Source organism: Heloderma suspectum, chromosome 6, assembly GCF_057233095.1.
Source record: "Heloderma suspectum isolate Gila_16-S chromosome 6, 16-S_ref, whole genome shotgun sequence".
Lineage (NCBI taxonomy): Eukaryota > Metazoa > Chordata > Lepidosauria > Squamata > Helodermatidae > Heloderma > Heloderma suspectum.
This window is the reverse complement of record NC_139463.1, coordinates 55070661-55090484: the sequence shown is the minus strand read 5'-3', so window position 1 is coordinate 55090484 and position 19824 is coordinate 55070661. Positions and strand designations below refer to the sequence as shown.

Below are 19824 nucleotides of genomic sequence, written 5' to 3'. Positions count from 1 at the left end.
GGTTAGCACCAGGGGAGCTGCACACATAGAATCACGTACCCTCACAAAGCTATCGTCCATCCTGACAGACTGCTGGGCATCCCCCAGTGCTTCCCGGAATTTGCCTAGCATCATGAGAGTGGCAGCTCGGTTCCCATAGTAACTGGCATTGCTGGGACATGTATCTAGAGGACATGATATAACAGGATAGTAGTTAATACAGAGACAGAGCAGGAGTCCCCACCTTAGGGCTCTTCCAGACGGGGCTTTTAAGATGCTGTCGGCTCGCCTTCTTTGCAGGACTATTCGGGCTGAGCACATGACGCTGTCAGTCTCCTGCAGTCATCCTGTTTCCCCCCCCTGCTCCTCCCGTATTTTCTCATACATGATACACAAAAAACCAGCAGTGTGGCCGCCTACTTTCAGGAGCTTGCGTTGTTTTGTGGGGGTGTAGCTGTAATGTGATGTTGCTGGGGGCCGTGTTCTCATGGCTTCAGGCCAGCCAGAAGCTGCGCTTCTCCCTCGCTCAAAGTCGATCGTACCTTCTCCTCACTCTCCGCTGCTGCTGCTTCTCCAGCGAACAGTTCTTTGCTTTGTCACACCCCCCCCCCCCGCAACACACACACACACACGGCTATGAGGTGTAGAGAAAAATATTTGTGGAGAGTCTTTTTTTGTGGGGGGAAGCACATGCTTACACAGGAGTAAAACAGAGGCCTCCACCACATGAGTTTTAACGAGAAATCAGGGTGAAGGAAGTTGTAGCAGTGGACCTTTGTTCTTCCAGAATTGCACAATTCCAGGGAACCAAACCAACGCTCCTCCCCCAAACCTCCACACAAAATGGTGGGAGGAAGCAGTGAAGAGAGGGGAGAGCTTTGGCTACATCATATCATTCTCCACCCACTGCTGTGGACAGAACGTAGCAGCAATTTTCCTCGACAGTGCGAAAAGTTCCACAGCAATTCCATTTGTAGTTTACAGTGGAAAAGCAATGTTTCGGGGCACTGGAGTCTTCCACCTGGAAAAGCCATTACTCTGCCCCAAATCCTCAATATTTTTATTGCTTCCAATAAGACAGAAGCAAAAAGCAAAAGGCCAAAAGATTCTCAACCTTTCTAAAAACGTCAAAATCAGAGAATTTGAGTTTTGTTGCATATTATTATTCTTTGCCAATTAAGGTTCACCAGAAAATTCAAATGATACTTTACTCCCCCACAAAGTAGATTTGTTTTTTCATTTAATAAATCTACACAGCGACCTCCAGTTTTTTTCTATCGCTCTCAAAAAAAAATCGGGCAGCTTCTGTGAAGCTGCAAAAAAGCACTTAGTAGAGATCACTTATTTCAGCGTGTGTGCCTTCACCACAGGCAGACAAACAACAAGGAACAAGTAGAGAAATGGGGCAGCAAAGAGGACTAAGGCTAGAAGCAACAGGAAGAGCAAATATGAATAGGTAAGGTCACCACACAGCTCACGAAAGAGCCACTGGTTCTTCAGTCAATACTGCTTGCCTGTTTTTCAAGTGGTTCTGTGCAATGATGCAGGCTAGCAAATTGATTTTTATATTGTATAAAACAGAGTCTCCGTACTCGGAAATTTCACACTTCTGCACATGACACTGCCAGGAATTTGACAGGCTGCTCGCACCCATAATTATCTTAATGCCCATTAGTTCCAATATAATGGCTCGAATCCTGAGAACCACAGTGTAGTATGAGGCACAAATGATGCCTTGATACTACATACATATTATACAGCTCCCTGTATGCTGGATCGGACTGTGGAAACCCGCTGCTACATATGGACTGCCTGCCCTGAATTGGGGCAAATGTGCTGCAGACCAGAGTGGAAGTAGGAGAAATCAAGGCCTTTAGGATCACCACCAGGGTATCCCCACAGGCAATTGCACCAGTTCTCAGATTAGCAGACCAAGCAGGCCAGAAAAACTAACCTCTCCCGCCACCCCTTTCCATGTCATCCTTACCTATGGCTTTTGTATAGTAGTTGTATGCTTCATTGTAATCCTTCTTGGCGTAAAAGGCATTTCCCTGCTCCTTGAAGGACTCTGCTTCTCTGAAAAGAAACAAGGTATCACACAGAGGAGGCAGCAGCATCCAGCACAGACAAGACAAGAGGAGAGAGATCACCAAACTACAGAGATGATAGGAGGGACCCCTACCAGAGGTAGGAATCCTACCCACACCTGTTACTTGAAGGAATGTGTTATCTGTACCTCTTAATGACAATACATCCACCACAGATATACAGCTGGGAATGACTTCAACTGCATGTTCCCAACCCACCCACTCCCTCTGAATATGAATTCCATGAAGGCTACCACAGTGAACCAATAAATCAGCTCTACTAAGTAACTAAGTGCTAATCGTGGTTTGAAATGAGTTTCAGATCCTGGATTCAGGGGGAGATGTGCTTAACACTAACTGTCATTGTGTACTGCTGTAACGTGCTAACCACAATAAGTCTTGGGGGTGAGGATTCACAGTGTAAGAGAGTATGCACGTTTGCACGTGCTTAACAAACTGGGAACATTCCATCTGCGCTGGGCTGCACCTTTGATCACACCATGTAAACCTGAACAAAATGGCCTGTCAGTAGCTATTAGTGAGGATTGCTATAAGGAACCTCCAAGTTCACAAGAAATATGCCACTGAACACTAGTTGGAAAGGATGACAGTGAGAGGAGGGCTATTCACTTCACGCCCCATTTGTGGGTTTCCCAGAGACTACAGAAAACAGAATGTTTGGCTAAATGGACCTTTGACCTGATCCAGCAGGGAAAAAGCGGGCTCAGACATGAAGGGAGGGAGCAAAAGGTTATCTTCTAAAAAGTAACTTCCAAACAGTAGCCACTGACAGGCCATTTTGTTCAGGTTTACATGGTGTGATCAAAGGTGGCAATGAAAAAGTCTGCTTCTGTTGCGATATGACCCATTTGTGCACATATGTTGCTTGAAAAATCTGCCTACTGAAAAATACAAGAAAAATCCACCAAGGACTCTCCTACAAGTCAGGAATGTTGAGACAGACAAATATTTGCTTCCAATTTTAAAGTGCAGAAGGGTGTTTTAGCTGCTGCAGAGTGAAAACTTTCAAGAGTTGTATGTACTTTGTTCTTTAAACTTCTCTAGTATTACTCATTTTTTTTGGTTCGAGCAAAAGAAATGGTTAATGTATAGGAAACAGAGAAGTGCTCTGTTGTGTAAACATACATTTGGCAAGTTGAGTTCCTTCCTCTGTGAGAACTGAAATGTTGCTAGTGCTATTCTGGGTCTACACAGCTGTCCCCAGATAAAATATATTCATAGCTTTCCTGGGTTTTTAAAAAATGAAATTCTGTAATAAAAAGATGCAAAGTGCTGTGATCACATAAAAGGCACTAGAGAACAGGGTGGAGTAATAAACTAAAATGATTTAGATCACCAGGAAGAAAGGCCAATTTTAAACAACTGATTTAAATGACATTCTGGGTTTTCCAATGCATATATTGCCTTGAACAAACATGCATGCTAACTGGTCGCATGACATAATTTATATCTGCTTACAGATGAGCTCAGGACTCTGTCATGTTATTCACTAAATATCATTGTTTGAAGCTAAGCAGGGTCAGCCCTTGTTAGTACTTGGATGGGAGATGGCCTGGGAATCAGGCATCCTGCATTGAACACGGGGTTGGACTCGATGGTCTTGTAGGCCCCTTCCAACCCTATGATTCTATGTCTATGTCTATAGCGAGAATTGCAATATTAAGGATTTCTTAATATTGGCTTTCTCTGTATCTGTGCAAGGATGCTAAGCAAGAGACTACCTGAAGGTTAACAGCATGGTCCTATATACGGCTACTCAAACTTAAGCCCCATTGAGTTCAGTAAGGGTTACACCCAGGAAATGGGAAGCGAATTGCAGCCTACATGCCCAGATGTTCCCAGAAGCAAGGACTGTAGTGCCTTGGCAGAATATAAGATGGGAAGGATAAATATCCATGCCCTTTTGATTGACTAGTCTAAAATATTCATAGTTTGCACAATAGTATGTACACTATACATGAACTAGTGTGCCATTTACGAATATTGTAAATAAAAATGTAAGGATTGACCTAAAAAAAATCAGATATTTTGCCTCAGTTCATTCTTCTGTGTAGATAATCAGGTTTAAACCTTTAATAGGTGGACCTGAATCCGTTTAAGATATTATGAATGTGTACATTTCAGCATGTTTTTATTATACTCAGATTTCATTTTAAAGCAGCTTTAAAAAAAATAAAGGATATTTAATATTCATAATATTTTTTAAAAAATAAATTGGTTTTTTGCTTTTGCTTTTTACTATAGGGAGCATGAGGAACACGGATCCCACCCCCGACGAGAGCTTTGAAGCTTGCCACCTATTTATATGCATGCAGCGCTATCAATGGTGTTTGCACTCAGCTGAATTATTGAAGATGGCACTTTATTTGCATCCTAGTGGCTAGGGAAGACAACCGAATTAACAGAGGGCTCTATCATACTTCTTCAAGCTGGGAAGGCAGCAATTCCATTTTGGCAGATAGAGGTTAACTGAACTCTGACCCAAAATATGGCATGCTCTTCTGCACAAGGCTGCTTTGGGCAAACTGGGAATCCAGCGCTCAACGTCTAGTCACTGAATCAAAATGGCCAGAAGGAGAGAGAGAACAGAGTCGGCCCTGAATCCCCAAGCTGAGAGCTCTAGGCAGGCTTCTTCAGCAGAGCCCTGCCTCCTCACTACTGCAGCAAGGGCCAAGCAAACGGCATGCTCGAGTGGACAATGCAAGCTATGTTTGGGGGAAAAACCCGAGAGAGAAAAAACAGAACAATGGTGGTTGTGCTGGGGTGTGCTAACATAGCTGCAAGCTCATTCTGGCCCCAACACTGGCCTCCCCCTCTGGCCTCCCTCCCCAAGGCAGCTCTCACTGGAATGGTGCAGTTCATCAGCTTGCAAACACAACAGAGCCCAAGAATATTTCATCCCCAAAGGGGCTCACGGAGGTCATGGCCAAGACACGTGCAGCTCACATTTACTGCAGCCAATCAAGTTTGGTGCAAGAAGCTAACAGTAGCCCCAATTCGTCCCTTGCCCACACATAATTTAATAGGTTAAGAGGGGAGTGGCACATGCAATCCAATTGGCGTGGGGCAGTCCAAAAGAGCAAGTTATGCAACCTCAATAGGACCAAAATCCCTCCCCTTTCCAGTCCTTTTCACTTAGTTTTATAATTTTATACTTAATTGTGGGTACATAGTGAGAAAACAGAAGTCCACAGCAACCCATTTCAGACCTACTGGGAAACCATGGTTTCCCACTATGCAAACGAGATGCAGTGAACCTTGGGCTTCGCACCAGGAGGAATCACAGAATCATAGAACAGTAGCGTTGGAAGGGGCCTACAAGGCCATCAAGTCCAACCCCCTGCTCAATGCAGGAATCCAAGTCAGAGCATCCCTGACAGATGGCTGTCCAGCCTCGTCTTGAACGCCTCCAGTGTGGGAGAGCCCACCACCTCCCTAGGGAATTGGTTGCATCCGCTTCCAGTTTAAAAAATACATGGGAAATGGTTGTGTGCTGGAACTGTGGTTCCAGAACAAGCCATGATACAAAACCACAGCTTGATACTGGTTTGTTCTCACTGACCATAGTTTAAACCAGGGGCTGGAAACTCATGGGCATAGGAAGGAAGTGGCAAAAGGGTGCAGCTGCCCCTCCCCCCAGATGAGCCATAATCTCCAGATTATCAGTTTTCATAGATAGATAGATAGATAGATAGATAGATAGATAGATAGATAGATAGAGAGAGAGAGACAGACAGACAGACAGACAGACAGACAGACAGACAGATACCCTTGTAGAACCTGAGATATGAGGCACAATGTGCAGCCGCTATTCTACCTTCCAGCGTTTTTAGCCAATGAATGAAGTCATGCCACTGGTTAACACACCCACTGTCTGGGTACGTTAAGCCTTTGGGGAGTCTTCCCTGTCAGGAAGTAATTGCAGCCTCATAAAAACAATTTAGAAATCCAGGAGTTTAGTGTAGAGTTTGGGCAGTAGTGTATCCACCCCACCCCACCCACACCCACACCCAAGAAAAGGTAGCAGCAAAGACAGTTCATGAACTTTCTAATTCTGGTCTTATTTTTTTCTGAGTTTATAAACTTGTAAAAAATTGCCCTAACAAAGTGTGAAGATAAAATTCATCATTATTATGCCCATATTGCAGGAGGCTGTGCCATGGCTGAGAAAATGTGGCTTACCCCAGTCCTGCAAGTAGCCCAGTGTTGTTATTCCCATTTTGCTGGGGGGAGGGGTCAGAATAGTGTAAGACAGCTCTGCAGTGTAGTCCAGTGTTGTTATCCAGTCTCCTAGTATGTTGATGTTTTAAGGAAATGCTGATGGGGCTGGGAAGATGACTGTAGCAGCAAGACAATTATTTGCACGTTTATAGCTTTAACAGATCCTGCCATTTTAGCTCTTGCAAGAGACCCAAGTGGAGCCTCTCCCCATCTCTCTCTAAGTGCAGGCTTTGGAGCTGAGACAGCAGCTCCACAAAAGTTAGTGTTTTCTCATGTGTTGTAGTGATAAATAAACCTGTTGCAAAGGTAGCTGAACCTATTGCATGCTGCCTACAGAGCAGAGCCTAGGAGTGGACTGCAAACTGAGCAGGTCCTCCCGCCCAATATTAACCAGCCTCTTCGTCCCTGCAATGGCCATTGGCTCAAGGGCCATTACAGCGGTGAAAGGAATCAGGGAAAGAATTGAGGATTTCAGCTGTGGGTGGAGAGACACTGATCTGACACCAGTTCTACCCACTGAGAAACAACAGAAGAGTAGATCTGGTATACAAACTTCTCAGAGACCAGGTCTACTTATCTTGGTAGACATGGTGCCCAAGCCTTCTCACTCCTCGGTCACCAGATCTTCCAGAAATGGTGGACCTGGTCTCTGATGCTATCAGGGCTTTTTAAAAATGTGCAACCATACACAGAATGTGCAATTCAAGGAAAAATATGCAATTCCAAAAGAACATTGCTGCAGTCCAAAATTCAAGCCACGCAAACGTTGCATTGTTAGCTGGTGTAAAAATTGGTTGATAATGTGAAAAGTAAAGTGGCTCTTCTTGAACCCTAAGCCCTGGTCAAGCATACCCATTTCCCGGCCACTGCTAAAGACACTCCCTGCAGAATTCTGCTACCCTTACAGCTGCCTTCCAGATGTTTTAGACCTCAACTCCTGTCAGCCCCAGCCAGCATGGCCAATGGTTAGGAACGCTGGGAGTTGTAGTCTAAAACATCTGGAGACCACCAGGTTGGGGAAGACTGCTCTAGAGGGTGTTCACTAATGCTTCCAAGATGAAGGAAATCATTCCAGGCAAGTCACGTGAAGTTGTCAATGTGATAAGGGCAGTGATGCCGCAAAATATCTGATATACAATCTCCTTAAGCCGACCATCTGTGTTTGTGCATTTGGGTTTTTTCTCTTGGTTCCTAGGTGGAGGGTTTTTTTTTAATCCCTCACTCCAATTAAAGTTTTGTTGGCATTCACGATGCTTCTTGAATATAGCACTCTTCTGCATTACAGCTGTTCAGTTCCCAGGATCTTCTACTGCTCTGTGTAGGCTTCTAAATGTCATGAAATGTGACACTGTGCAACACAGCGCACACAGAAGGAAAGCAAACAGGTGTGGTACAGCAGCACACGCTGTGGGCATGAAATACAACCACAAACCGCTATGTGCGCTGCAGTTTTGACCACTCCCTTCGCCCCCAAAATTCCTGTGGATGCCCATGTGGGAACTGTATTTGGGTTGGAGGGCGGATGCCCCAACCCCAGCCCTTTGCAGGCTGGAAGATATCAGGGTGCAGGGCCACACGCAGATGTCATCTGATCCCCAAGTGAGGTGCTAGCTGGAAGAACGTGCCTTGGTCTGAGTGGCTTTGCCTGCCCCGCACTTCGCCCACTGAAAAGGACTCAATGCACTAAGGGGAATCTCTGCTGTTATCTCCAATCGGTGATATTGGGAGGGCAAGTGCTGAGAGCTAAGGGGAATCCCTGCTGTTATCTCCAATCCCTGTTTGGAGATAACAGCAGGGATTCCTCTCCCCACTAGCCTTGGGGGGGGCCTTGGGGGAGAGGCCTCACTTGAGGCCCCATGGGCCAGATTGGCTGGCCTGGCAGGCCAAATTTGACTTACAGGCCAGAGGTTCTCCATTCTTGGTTTAAACAAACCACAGCTCCCCGACTTTGGATATCATAAGGAACTGTAGCTTAATTGGAAATGAGAGCTTCCGACGTCAACAAGGGCATGAAAGAGGAGAGGATAGGAAGACACATGTGAGCCCAAGGCTCAGTGTTTATTTAAAACAAGGCAACAACTCCTCAGTGTGGTTTACAAGATAACATTATAAGACAATAAAATACAGAACACAACCAACTATAAGAGCAACACAAAAATGTTTCTTAAAACAACAGCAATAATAAAACAAAGATCAGCATGCATACATTTAAAAGCAGACTGGAACATCCAGGTCTTCAAGGCTAATTTAAAAACCGTCAGGGAGGCAGCCAAGTGCACTTCCGGTAGTAGGATATTCCATAAGGACGGCGCCACCAAAGAAAAAGTCCTATCTCTTGTGCCCACCAACTTAATAGACCTTCCCAGTCACCACATGAGCACTGTGACCAATTATAGGGCTCAGGCAGGTTCATACAGGTGCAGGGAGTCCTTCAAATAACCTGATCCCAAGCTTTTTAGAGCTTTAACGGTGGTCACCAGCACCTCAAATTGAGCCTGGAATGCAGTGGCAACCAGTACGACTGGTACAGAATCAGCATAACAGGGTCTGATTACCTAGCTCACCAGCAGCCAGGCAGTGGAAGCTTCCAATCCAGCTTTAAGGCAGCCCCACATAGAGCGTGTTGCAGTAGTCTAGTCTGGATGTAACCAGGACATAAATGACTGTTGCAAGGGGCACTGTCTCCAGAAAGACACGCCATGAGCAAATCAGCTGAAGCTGATAAAGCACTCCTGGCAACCAATCCCACTTGAACGTTCATATATAGCGCCAAGCCAAGGAGAATCCCTACGCTGTGTGCACTTGGTCCCTCAAGAGGAGTGCAGCGCCATCCAACGCTGGCCCCATACCTCCATCCAGATCAGCAGGTTCCCTCCACCACCAAACCACTATCTTAGCTGGATTAAGCTTCAGCTTGTTTCAGGGTTGATAGAAATCAATGTTGGTTTTTAAAAAAACAGATTTAAAAAAAATTAAATCGGATTTTTAAAATATAAATCAGATTTTGAAAATTTCTTAAAACAATTAGTAAAAAAAGAGCCAGAGGCAAAGATATCATCATGAATACTAATTATACAGCTTCGAATTATATTCTCTGAATATGTTAACAGCAGTTTATGGAGATGGGAGATAACCTGAGCAGCCCTATTCTGCACTGCAGGTGGTGTACAGAAGGGCAGGCGCTCTCTCGCTCGCTCACGGCCCTGCCTCTAAGTGCAAAGGCAGAGAAGGTGAAGGAATAGAGAATCTGGGGAGATGGAGCAGATCTGAATGAGGAGGAGGAGACTGGATATAAATTCAAGGGGTAGCGGAGGGGAACTGAAAGTGAAGCCCAAAGTGAACAGAACATATTCGTGCAGTCCTGACTCCTGAGGGAAATTCTGCTGCATGTATTCTCCACTGTGTACCTGCCTTCTAATGAAACCTGCATCTCTGAAATGTATTAAGGCTATATTAAATAATAATGTACTTCCACTAAAAATGATTATATAGAATCTTCCTCATGAGTGATTTAAACTGTGATTTAAATCACTAAAATTGAGTCCTTCAGAGAAGCGATTTAAATCATGATTTAAATCAATTTGATTTAAATCAAATCAACCCTGGCTTGTTTGCCCTAATTCATCCCAAAACTGCCTCCGGACACCATAGTTTCCTGTTATGCCTGAACCAGACCATAGAGTTGAAAGGAAGGAAAAAAGAATGTGAAAACTAACGGGATTTAGGGATAGTCCTCACAAACAGCGGATGAAGCGGCAACCCTGTGTCTGAACTTACCATTGCAGACCGCACACAGACACTCATGAAGGCAAGAGAAAGGAACAAATGCCACAACACAGGAAGTCCAATGCACAGCTCCTGCTCCCTTTCCCCCCTTAGCTTCTCCTCCTTGTTTGTTTAAAACAGATATTGCTACCATCTTTTAAAAACTCTCTCCATATGAACAAGAACTAGAGCTTCTCTTTAAAAATCTAAAGTTCTCAGTGATATCTTAGAAATCTGGCTATGCAAACCAGGTGACTGTCAAAGGAGTGCAACAGCCAGGGATTAACCTGTTTCTGGGGTGTTTCTTTTAATCCTCTTATGCATTTGGGCTCACAACATACACCACCTCACAGACCCAGTGGTTCTCCCACAATAAAAGTGGATTGTTCCATGGTATCTTTCATGCAGGCTCCACATCAATTTGTTTAACTTTCAGTTATATCTGAAACAGGCACCTGTGGCTTAATATCCGTTTACTAACCAGGATTTAGGGGCATGTTCTGGATGCACGATCCATTCACGCAGGGCACTAGCCAAGCGTATTGGGCCTCATGTGAATGGAGCATCCGCTCTGGAAAGCATCTAAAACTCCACTGTAGCTGCAGATTGTGCAAGTGAAGATTGGTGGTGGTCAAGCTGACTTTCAGGGAGACTTATCTACCATTACTGATTAACTCAATCATAAATCTCGTTGCTGGGAGAAGAAGGAAATATAGCACTTTACACTAAGGAAGTCTCGTAAAAAAACCACCACCCAACTTCACTGGGCTTTTCTGAAGGATTTGCACAAGAGGGACCCACAGGTCAAACCCCCAAACTGCAGCCGCTGATGTCTACTGTGTTTCGTCAATGTGGCGAACACACACAGAAGAGATGCTTTTAAAAAAATGAACCCTGCACTTGTTTACTAAGGACTCTGACTACCACAACAAAGGGGAAAATTCTGATCTCCTGATATCATGAATTATTGTTTCTGCTCCAAACAGATGCCAAAGCCTGAATGAGGTCATTCTACGAGGCCCGCACTGATGTAGGCTGCATTCCCCACTTGCTACTTTTGAAACTAGAGAAAGAATCTGGCTTGGCTAAAAATACAATCCAGCTCTCTGAATGAGTCTCTTTGTTGGGCAAGGAGTTGGCGTCCCACTCTCTGGTGAACCTTGGGTGGGGTGGGGGGCATAACAAGGAACTAAAAAAGGGTCCTCCCACTACTACCAAGCTCCTGCACACTGTACAGCTGTGCTGGGAAGGACACAGAGTGTCACATACCACTAAGATACCATGGCACTGAAGTGGTAAGCAGAAGCAGAACCTCTGCCATAGGAACAGAAAACACAACTGCGAAAATCCAACAGGTCATTTCAGAGATGAAGAGCCGATACGCAAGTGAATTCAATGGTTAGAGCATCTGATTCCCAACACAGCTGTGTGGCCCTGCAGGCTCTTAGTAAAACCCCGGGATATCGTACTTTGATTTAAAGCAGCATGTTCCCAGCCCTCATGGTTGCAGTGAAATTTGAAAATGCAATGGCAAATGTGTACAGCCTTGGGGGGGAAAAAAGGATGTACACAGCAGACCATTTCCACTCCATTTTTCAACTGTCACAGCTTCTAGGTTAATAACTCAAGTCTCCTAAAAAGGATGTACACAGCAGACCATTTCCACTCCATTTTTCAACTGTCACAGCTTCCAGGTTAATAACTCAAGTCTCCTAGTTAGTGGGCATTTTGATAAGCCACTTAACACACAAGAAAGAACACACATTCTTCCTTATGGGTATGTGCTTATCCTGGTGAACTCTCAAGTCCAGGATGCTGAGTTGAGTAGAATTACAGTGCCCAGGGCCTTGAAGTTCTTTGCCCTTTGCCACGACTAGCAGAACAGATCGTGCCGAATATGTAAAATATATTCCATTATTTGGTGCCTATTTTGCACAATTTATATAAGTTGCAGAATTTTGACATTCAAATTGCAAAGTACACTAAAGTCTAGTGTTTAGGTGTGCTAGATCTGTGGTTTATCAACTGTGTTCCAGAGTACCCTGGAATTCTGCAGATACCAATGGGAAAATCCGTGATGGTGGATGAAGTTCTGAGAATGACAGCTTGCCCACAACTGATCTTCCCCTACAACGTGCAGCTACAGGAGACTTTTGGGTATGTTCTAGGTCATACTTTCAGTTCAAACAGGACAACAGGCCCGGCTAGTGCTGTGCATGAACCAAGTGCGAGATCTAGACTTTGCCCCAGCATCTTCTGCAGTGCACTGGGATTCTGTAGCAGACGTGCAGGAGAAGTTCCACCGCAGAAAGTCAATGTGGAAAGGGTTCCTGGAAAGCAGAAAGACTGAAGATTACTGTGCTAGATGGTCTGGCCAGCTTTTCACACACTAGGGGCCTGTTCAGACGCAACACTAAGCCACTGTGGATGGGGTAAACATTCTACCCACAGTGGGTTAGTGTTGCGTCTGGAGGGTGTTTTCCCAGGTCAGGAGGGGTTAGTTAACCACACTCGCTACCCACTTTCTGCAACAGGGTAAAGGGGCCCCAGTGTGGCTTACCATGTCGTGTAATGGGCTCCATGGATGAAAAAATAGGCCTTGGAGAACTCCCAGGCCAGAGCCATAGAGTCCGTGGGCTAGAGCAGCCGCCCCGGGAGGCGACGCTCTAGCGGCCATGGACATTAGATATGGGTGCATGCACGTTTTCTCCTATGGAGCAGTCACCAGGATGCAGGGAAACAATGCTGCAAAACCCAGCAGATAACTGCAAGGGGGGTGGTTGGTGGAGCCGCACGCTTCTGCGATTGCGTGACGGGACTGTTTGCAGTGGTTCTGCAAACCCCCCAGCCCCTCCAGTTTTGTGCAAACCCTCCTTCCCCACAAACAGGCCCTAAAAGTTGCCTCAAGATCAGCTCTGAAACAACAATTCAAAGTGTCTGTGAATCGACTTTATTTCATGCCTCGGGCCTAAGACTACCTATTGATGTTGATTCCCCCCCACCCACCCACCCACTCTTTGTGCCCTGGTTTACAAAACTATTTTCTCTTCTTATGTCTTGCGACCACCGCGGGTACGGGGGAGTTCCTGCTCCCCGCCTGTGGTACTCCATGAGCCAGGCAACACAAGTTGATGTGTCAGGGGCTGAATTGTTGCAAGGTGAGGGAGTTAAGCATGTGGGGCCGGGCTTGTAGGAAGGGGCTGTCCAGAGATTATCTCGGTGCCTCCTACAGCTCCGCCTGGTATGATGCAGGCCAAATGACACAAAGCAGGTCGCTGTGGCATGTGTGGGAATTTTCATCTGTGCACTGGTGCCCCCTAGTGTTTAACATGGAGAACTGGGACCAAGCGGTCCAGCAAGGTCTTGAAAAAGCAGACACTACCTTGCTCATTTCCCGAGGGGCTGCATTTATTCTGCAGATTCCTTTCATATACACAGTATAGGAGAGCACCTGCTAAAAGTTGCTTCTGAAGAAATGGAGCCTTAAGCCTACACCTTTGGCGTTTTCTTTGCTCGTAAGGTCACACTGGGACCAGCTCAAATCCTTCTCCTTGCCTGCAGCATCCACTGCATTGCTTCCTTAAGAATTCGGCAGGCTTTGGTTTCCTTTTCCTGGAAACCAGTTAGCTGCCAAATCGCCGGAGCTATTAGAAAGCCAAGGAGTCAAGTCCTTCTCTAAATAAGTCTGGCAGGAGAAACCCTTCGATAAGACACTCCAAGTAAAGGTAATAGTAGCTTTCCTCTGTCAAGAACACCTCAGCGCTGTTTGCAAAGCAGCAGCTGCCAAGCTAACACATGCATTTTGTAAAAGAACAACCCTTTATTCCTCCCTATTCTATATAATCACTGATTGTCTTAAGAAAAGGGGCATTAAGACATCACAGCTTTAGCATGTTGGAACCCAAGCAACTACTTAATATTATTATTTTAATACATAAAGGTTATGCCACCAGTAAGTCTCAATAGCTATTCCGCCTTTCTTTAGAGCTCCAAAACTTGCTGCGGCTGAAGATGGAATAATCGGTAGTGCTGCCTTATAACAGGAGAGGGCCGCTTCACTTGGGATCCTCAGCTAATCATGACTCCTAGGCAGTGCTCACCATGTGCTTTCATTCATACACTTCCCCTCTACACCTTATGGCAGCTGCCATGAGGACAGGAAGGGGACAAACATGCATTTCCTGTAACATGGGAAAAGACCCACATTGCAGGAAACATGAGCAAAGTTCAAATGAGTGCCCGGATGAAATTTTCTTATAAGCACAAATGATTAGCAACCCTGGAGTCTTCCTCTGTAGGACACAGTTAGGATCACTCACCTGAGTCTGCTCTCAAGGCACTGTGAACATGACATAACTTGATCATTCCTGTGCTCTGGGTTACATTTTTTGATTTCTGTGCTTGAATATATAGGGGACAGTTTAATGGCACAAGGACCCAGCTTTAGGGAAAAGAGAGCCATCATCTGGTCATTTTGTGCCCCTAGTTTGATTCTTGAGGTTTCCTGCTTGCTTTTTTTTTTGCTTTCCAAATGGAATCTGGACAAAGGCAACAACATATGCTCCATTAAAGTATCTGCCAGTCCCCAGTGGAGGAGTTAGTGGGGTAGTACAAATAATGTGCAAGCTGCTCTGGAACCCTTTTCAGTTGAAGAACAGGGTAAAAATGCTTATAAATTACTTATTAAGTGAATGCTATCAACACTTGTAGTTACCCCATAGCAACAATACTAATATATGAGTAATGGTGTGCAAGCAGATTACCTCTGGATACAGGCAAAATGAAGTATACGGACAGTTTAAAGAATCTGCAATCTGTCCTGTGTTATACAGGTAGTAGACTACAGTTACCTGTGGACAGGTTCTTATTTACATGTATTTCCCTGTATTAGCCTTAGATTACTGTTTGTGTAATATGAATTTCAGAAGGATGGTGTCAATTCTTACATGTATGTTGACAGATACCCAAGTCTAACCTTGCAAACGTTGCAAAATACATAAGTATTTCTCCATTTTAGTAGTCAACGCTTTTTAGATACACTTACATTAAGGGAACTGTCAATAATCACTATCTCCGCATTTGAAGAGTCACAAGTTATGCCTTGAAATTCCCACATGAATGGCAAGAGTCATATATCTTTGGGGGGTTTCATCCCTGGGGAGTTGCCCCCAACTGGTGTACTTATAAAGATGGCATTTGCTCCAGAGGAGAGTCTCATTCTAATTCTTTCCTGGAGCCACCACCACAGGGTATAATGCAATGAGTAGGGAAGTTCTAAGCTGTTGGTGTTTCATGTGTCCCAGTGCAGAGATGAGTTTCCTTTGCAGGGTGACCTGGGTTGACAGTCAACACTTGCCAATTCTTTGGATCCCATGTAGTTTACAACTTTGACATTCGCTGTTTATTGCCCAAACCAAATGGCATGCAAATAAGTAGTCAGCTTCCCTCTGACACTCTGCTCCATCCTTCACACTCCCTCACTAAGATATCATTTAAGCTTCCCACCACATGGCCTCCTCTTTCCCATGGTCCTCAGAGTATAAAGCTAAACTCTTCAACACAGAGGATCATGTGGATATGAATCACAGCAGGGACCAGTAAGCTTACCAACAGTGGCCTAGCTAGGGTTTTCAGTCAGATCCAGATGTTTAGAACAGAACAGGGTGCCAGAGAGTTCACTGCTCCCAGCCTTGGTCTGTTTAACCATGACTATTAGGAATAGTCCAGACATTAGGTCAGATGGCTTGAGCATCCTACCAAATTATGGAAAAAATGCCCAACTCCTGAAAATATGTCTTGTCCTTTTTTGAACTTCTTTTTGCTATTCACAGAATTGCAGGGGTACTTAGAACTTAATATCACTCTCAGGCACCAATAATACCATCACACGAACAGAAGATGGGGAGTAACTGTATCAAACTGCGTTCCAAATCAAGCAGCTCATTATTATACAAAATGATCTCTCTATCCCACGCGTAACAAGAGAGGCTCCTTATGCCGCGCAAAACCACACAGCACTTCCATTCATGAAACTCCTGAAGACACTGACAGTTAAGATCAGAAAGCCATTTTATGATGCCACATTGTGACTGTAGAAACCACGGGTAAAATCCAACGTAAGTCCTACTTAGAGAAGACGCACTGAAATTACTAACTTAGGTCTTGATCCTTTCAGTAGGTCTGCTCTAAGTAGGACTTTCGTTGGATTCTACCCCATGGGCTAAAATTCATGCACCTCCTCCATCGCCTCTTTACCCCATCCTAGATGACTGTGTGATCCAAACAAATATTCACAGCATCAGGACTGAAATGAGAAGGGGCTCGTCGGATAAGAGATGTATAGGTAGGGGGAAAACCAATCCCCAAATAAACCCTGGCTCTTTCTCTCCAAGAGGGGCATATAACTTGGCAATAAAACAACGAAGTGTGCTTTTTCTCAAAAGCTCTAGTTAACAAGAGAGAAATCCTGACATCCCTCATGCTGTTTGAACACTTATGCATTGACTAAAATAGTCCAGCATCTTTTCCCTACTTGTCTCGGGTTTTCTGAGCCCATCCTCCCTCCAGGTGCTAGAGGGAGGATGGGCTCAGGAGCACACTGCTTCGTATGTGGCTTTTATGTCCTGTAGTTGAAGAATACTGGGAAGCTTTACCTAAGTAATGAAACAACCCATTAAACATTGCTGGGCTAATTGTATTGTCAATCTGTAAAAATTAGAATTAACACCTGATGCATAAAGACGTGATACGAATGCTGCTTGGGGCTGTGCAACTGGAATTTGCCCCTCCATGGAAAACTGCTGAGGGTCTTTCTAAACGTCGCTGGATGGATGGAGTATGGACAGTTGCACTTTCAGAAAAATTGATGCACAAATGGAGAGTCCTGCCAAGAGTGGAGGCATATGATGCTTTTGCAACTACCTGATTTCCCTTTATTTTATATGCTAATAGAGACACAGAGTAGACTCACTGAAGTGAATGGGCCTAGTTTACATAGGGCTACCATTGGATACTACCCTCTATGTCCCATGGTCTACCAACTCACATTTTGGAGGAAAAACTTCTAAAATACAGGGACAAATGACAGCTTTGGTGACTATTGGCTAACTGTTTTATTCGGTCATACTGAGCCACTTATGACTCTACTTCTATATGGGATGCTTCTGTAATACTTCTGAACACAAGTGTCTGCATATCATATATGTGACCTCTTATTCTGTGTACATGATTGTCTTGTATTTGAAAAGGAAACCCTAAAACAACTTTTATAATAGTGATGATGATGATGCCACCATTACCAATGTGTACAGGATCCTTTTGGGCTGTGAGCAGGAGCACCCAAGCTATGACAACTGTACTGCAGGTCCAAGGAACCCTTTCCACGCTCAGTTGTCACCTGAGGAACTCGTGAAGGTTACAGAGGATTCTGGAACATGTTCTGGGAGGCACAATTAATTCATGCCAGACACTGGCAAGACTTATTTGGCCTCACCTTTGCTCTGTGGGAACACGGAGTTTGCCCCAAAACACACTCCTGGGTCTGTACATTACAGGAAATGACCAGCAGTGGCGGGCAAGCAGCCATCCAGGGAAGCTGGTCTGCCATTCTTTTTCTTCCCACTGAAGAACCCCTGATAGGCTTCGAAGCAACCACATAGTTCTCTGGAACATAGTTTAAAACCCACTGCTGTACTCTTTACAAACTCAAACATTACCCACTGAAGTTTGTTGTGGGGTTTTTTTTGTGGGGAGGGATGCCTCTGTTCCCTCTTAGAGAGAATTCTCCCTCATACCCTGGGGTTAGATACAATGGGGGCCTTGCATGCGCTGCACGATGGTAGCACTTCTGGGGGCCTGAAACTGTTAGTTTCTGGCAGCGGCGCAACCAGCCCCTTTCAGAAACGAGTGCTTGCGCTTGTTTTGGGGCTTGCCCCTGGAAGCACTACGTCATGGCCACACGCAGACCAGGGTCACTGAGGCTGGGTGCACGCGGACTGCGGCCAGTGGGGCTGTGCGCACGTGCAAGGCCCCAATTGGATCCAACCCCTGGTCTCCCAAAGTGAACTGCTAGCAAATTCCATTGCCAGAGCTATTGCTCCCACATATCGCTTTTCCATCTGCACTGGTAACTGGATACCAGTGGTATCCTTGGGTACTCCTTGGTACTCCTTGGGGGTGCTGGGAGAGGGGAGAAGAGGCAGATATGCTCCCAGTGCTTCTGGTTGCTGATCCCTGGGAGAATCAACCCTGGCTTTGCATACAGGAGACTTGCACCCTACCCAAGCCATGAAGCTCTCCCAAGGCATATCACTCTCTCTCAGTCTAACCTAATTCCCAGGGTTCCCTTGAGAACAGACTACATTGTGATTAGCCGCTTGCCAAGGGTATACAAGGGCTGGCAGCCACCCAATGACACAGAAGCGCATGTGGAGCAGGCTGACTAAATTTGTCATCGCTCATATCTTCTAAGTGCAAGGAGCACACGCTGCAACACAGGAGAGGGCAGACTGCAGGTTTGCAGGATGTACTTTGTTTTCTTTTTTTTTTACTAGAACCCCAAGATCCCCCAAATGGAGCCAGATGCAAACTGGTGGCTCAGGAGGCCAGGCCAGGCCAATTACCTAGTGAACCCCCATGAGCCACACACTGGGATGACCTGCATACACTAATACAAATCTACATCTGAGTCAGAATCCCTGATACGTAGATTTAGACAAAACATTGTTATTGTTAAACCATTGGGAATGGAGACCCTTGCCAATCACTGCAAATCACCCAGAGAGCTACCAGGAGATCCTGATCTACCTGCAGCCCACCCCTGCTGTACCACACTCCAAGATCATAGGGCAGAAGAGAAAAGAAATTCTAAGTAAGATGTACTATTTTAAGCAACTGGAATTCTTAAACAAATCTCATTGGTTAATGACGGACAGCCAGAAACCTAATTTCTCCTGCCACCTCCTCCTGCTTGTTCAGCCATTCCTCCAGTTCTAAAAGTTATAAGGACACAGGAAGCTGCTTTATACTGAGTCACATCACTGTCTATCTAGCTTAATACGGTCTACAGTGTAGACTCTACACGCTAACTAGTAGAGGCATTCTAGTATTTCAGACAGGAACATGGGACTTTTTTTGTATGCAGAGCAAGTGCTCTACCACTGAGCTATGGCCATTTCCCTAGAGAGAACAAATCACAAACTGTTGAGCTGTTATCAGAAGCCTTACTCAAAGAACTACCCAAGGGTAATCAGTTTTTGCCAACCTCCAAATAAGTAACTGATTAGTCTCTGATTTTGCCATGGTTTCCTCTAAATCTATCATTTTCTCCATTAAAAAAAACTAAGATCATGGCATCTGGCCCCATCACTTCCTGGCATATAGAAGGGGAAAAAATGGAAGCAGTGACAGATTTTATTTTCTTGGGCTCCAAGATCACCGCAGACGGTGACTGTAGCCATGAAATTAAAAGACACTTGCTCCTTGGGAGGAAAGCTATGGCAAACCTAGACAGCATCGTAAGAAGAGACATCACCTTGTTGACAAAGGTCCGTCTAATCAAAGCTATGGTTTTCCCAGTAGCAACGTATGGCTGTGAGAGCTGGACTCTAAGGAAGGCTGAGCGCCGAAGAATCAATGCTTTCGAACTGTGGTGCTGGAGAAGACTCTTACGAGTCCCCTGGACTGCAAGGAGGTCAAATCAGTCCATCCTAAAGGAAATCAACCTTGAGTGCTCATTGGAAGGACAGATACT

The 19824-nt window shown here is 45.1% G+C and overlaps 1 protein-coding gene across 2 annotated transcripts in view; it reads right to left on the bottom strand.

Annotated features, from left to right (window-relative positions):
• Nucleotides 1–19824, bottom strand: part of DNAJC7 (DnaJ heat shock protein family (Hsp40) member C7) — a 51274-nt gene that overhangs the window by 29869 nt on the left and 1581 nt on the right. For both annotated transcript variants that reach the window (XR_014783795.1, XM_084804401.1), the window contains exons 2-3: nt 1967–2055; nt 40–164 (exon numbers count right to left, since the gene is read on the bottom strand). Coding sequence is in view for 1 of the 2 variants with exons in the window: in XM_084804401.1 (XP_084660527.1) it covers nt 40–164; nt 1967–2055 (214 nt within the window). In the remaining variant the exon portion in view is untranslated. The remainder of the gene's footprint in view (nt 1–39; nt 165–1966; nt 2056–19824) is intronic.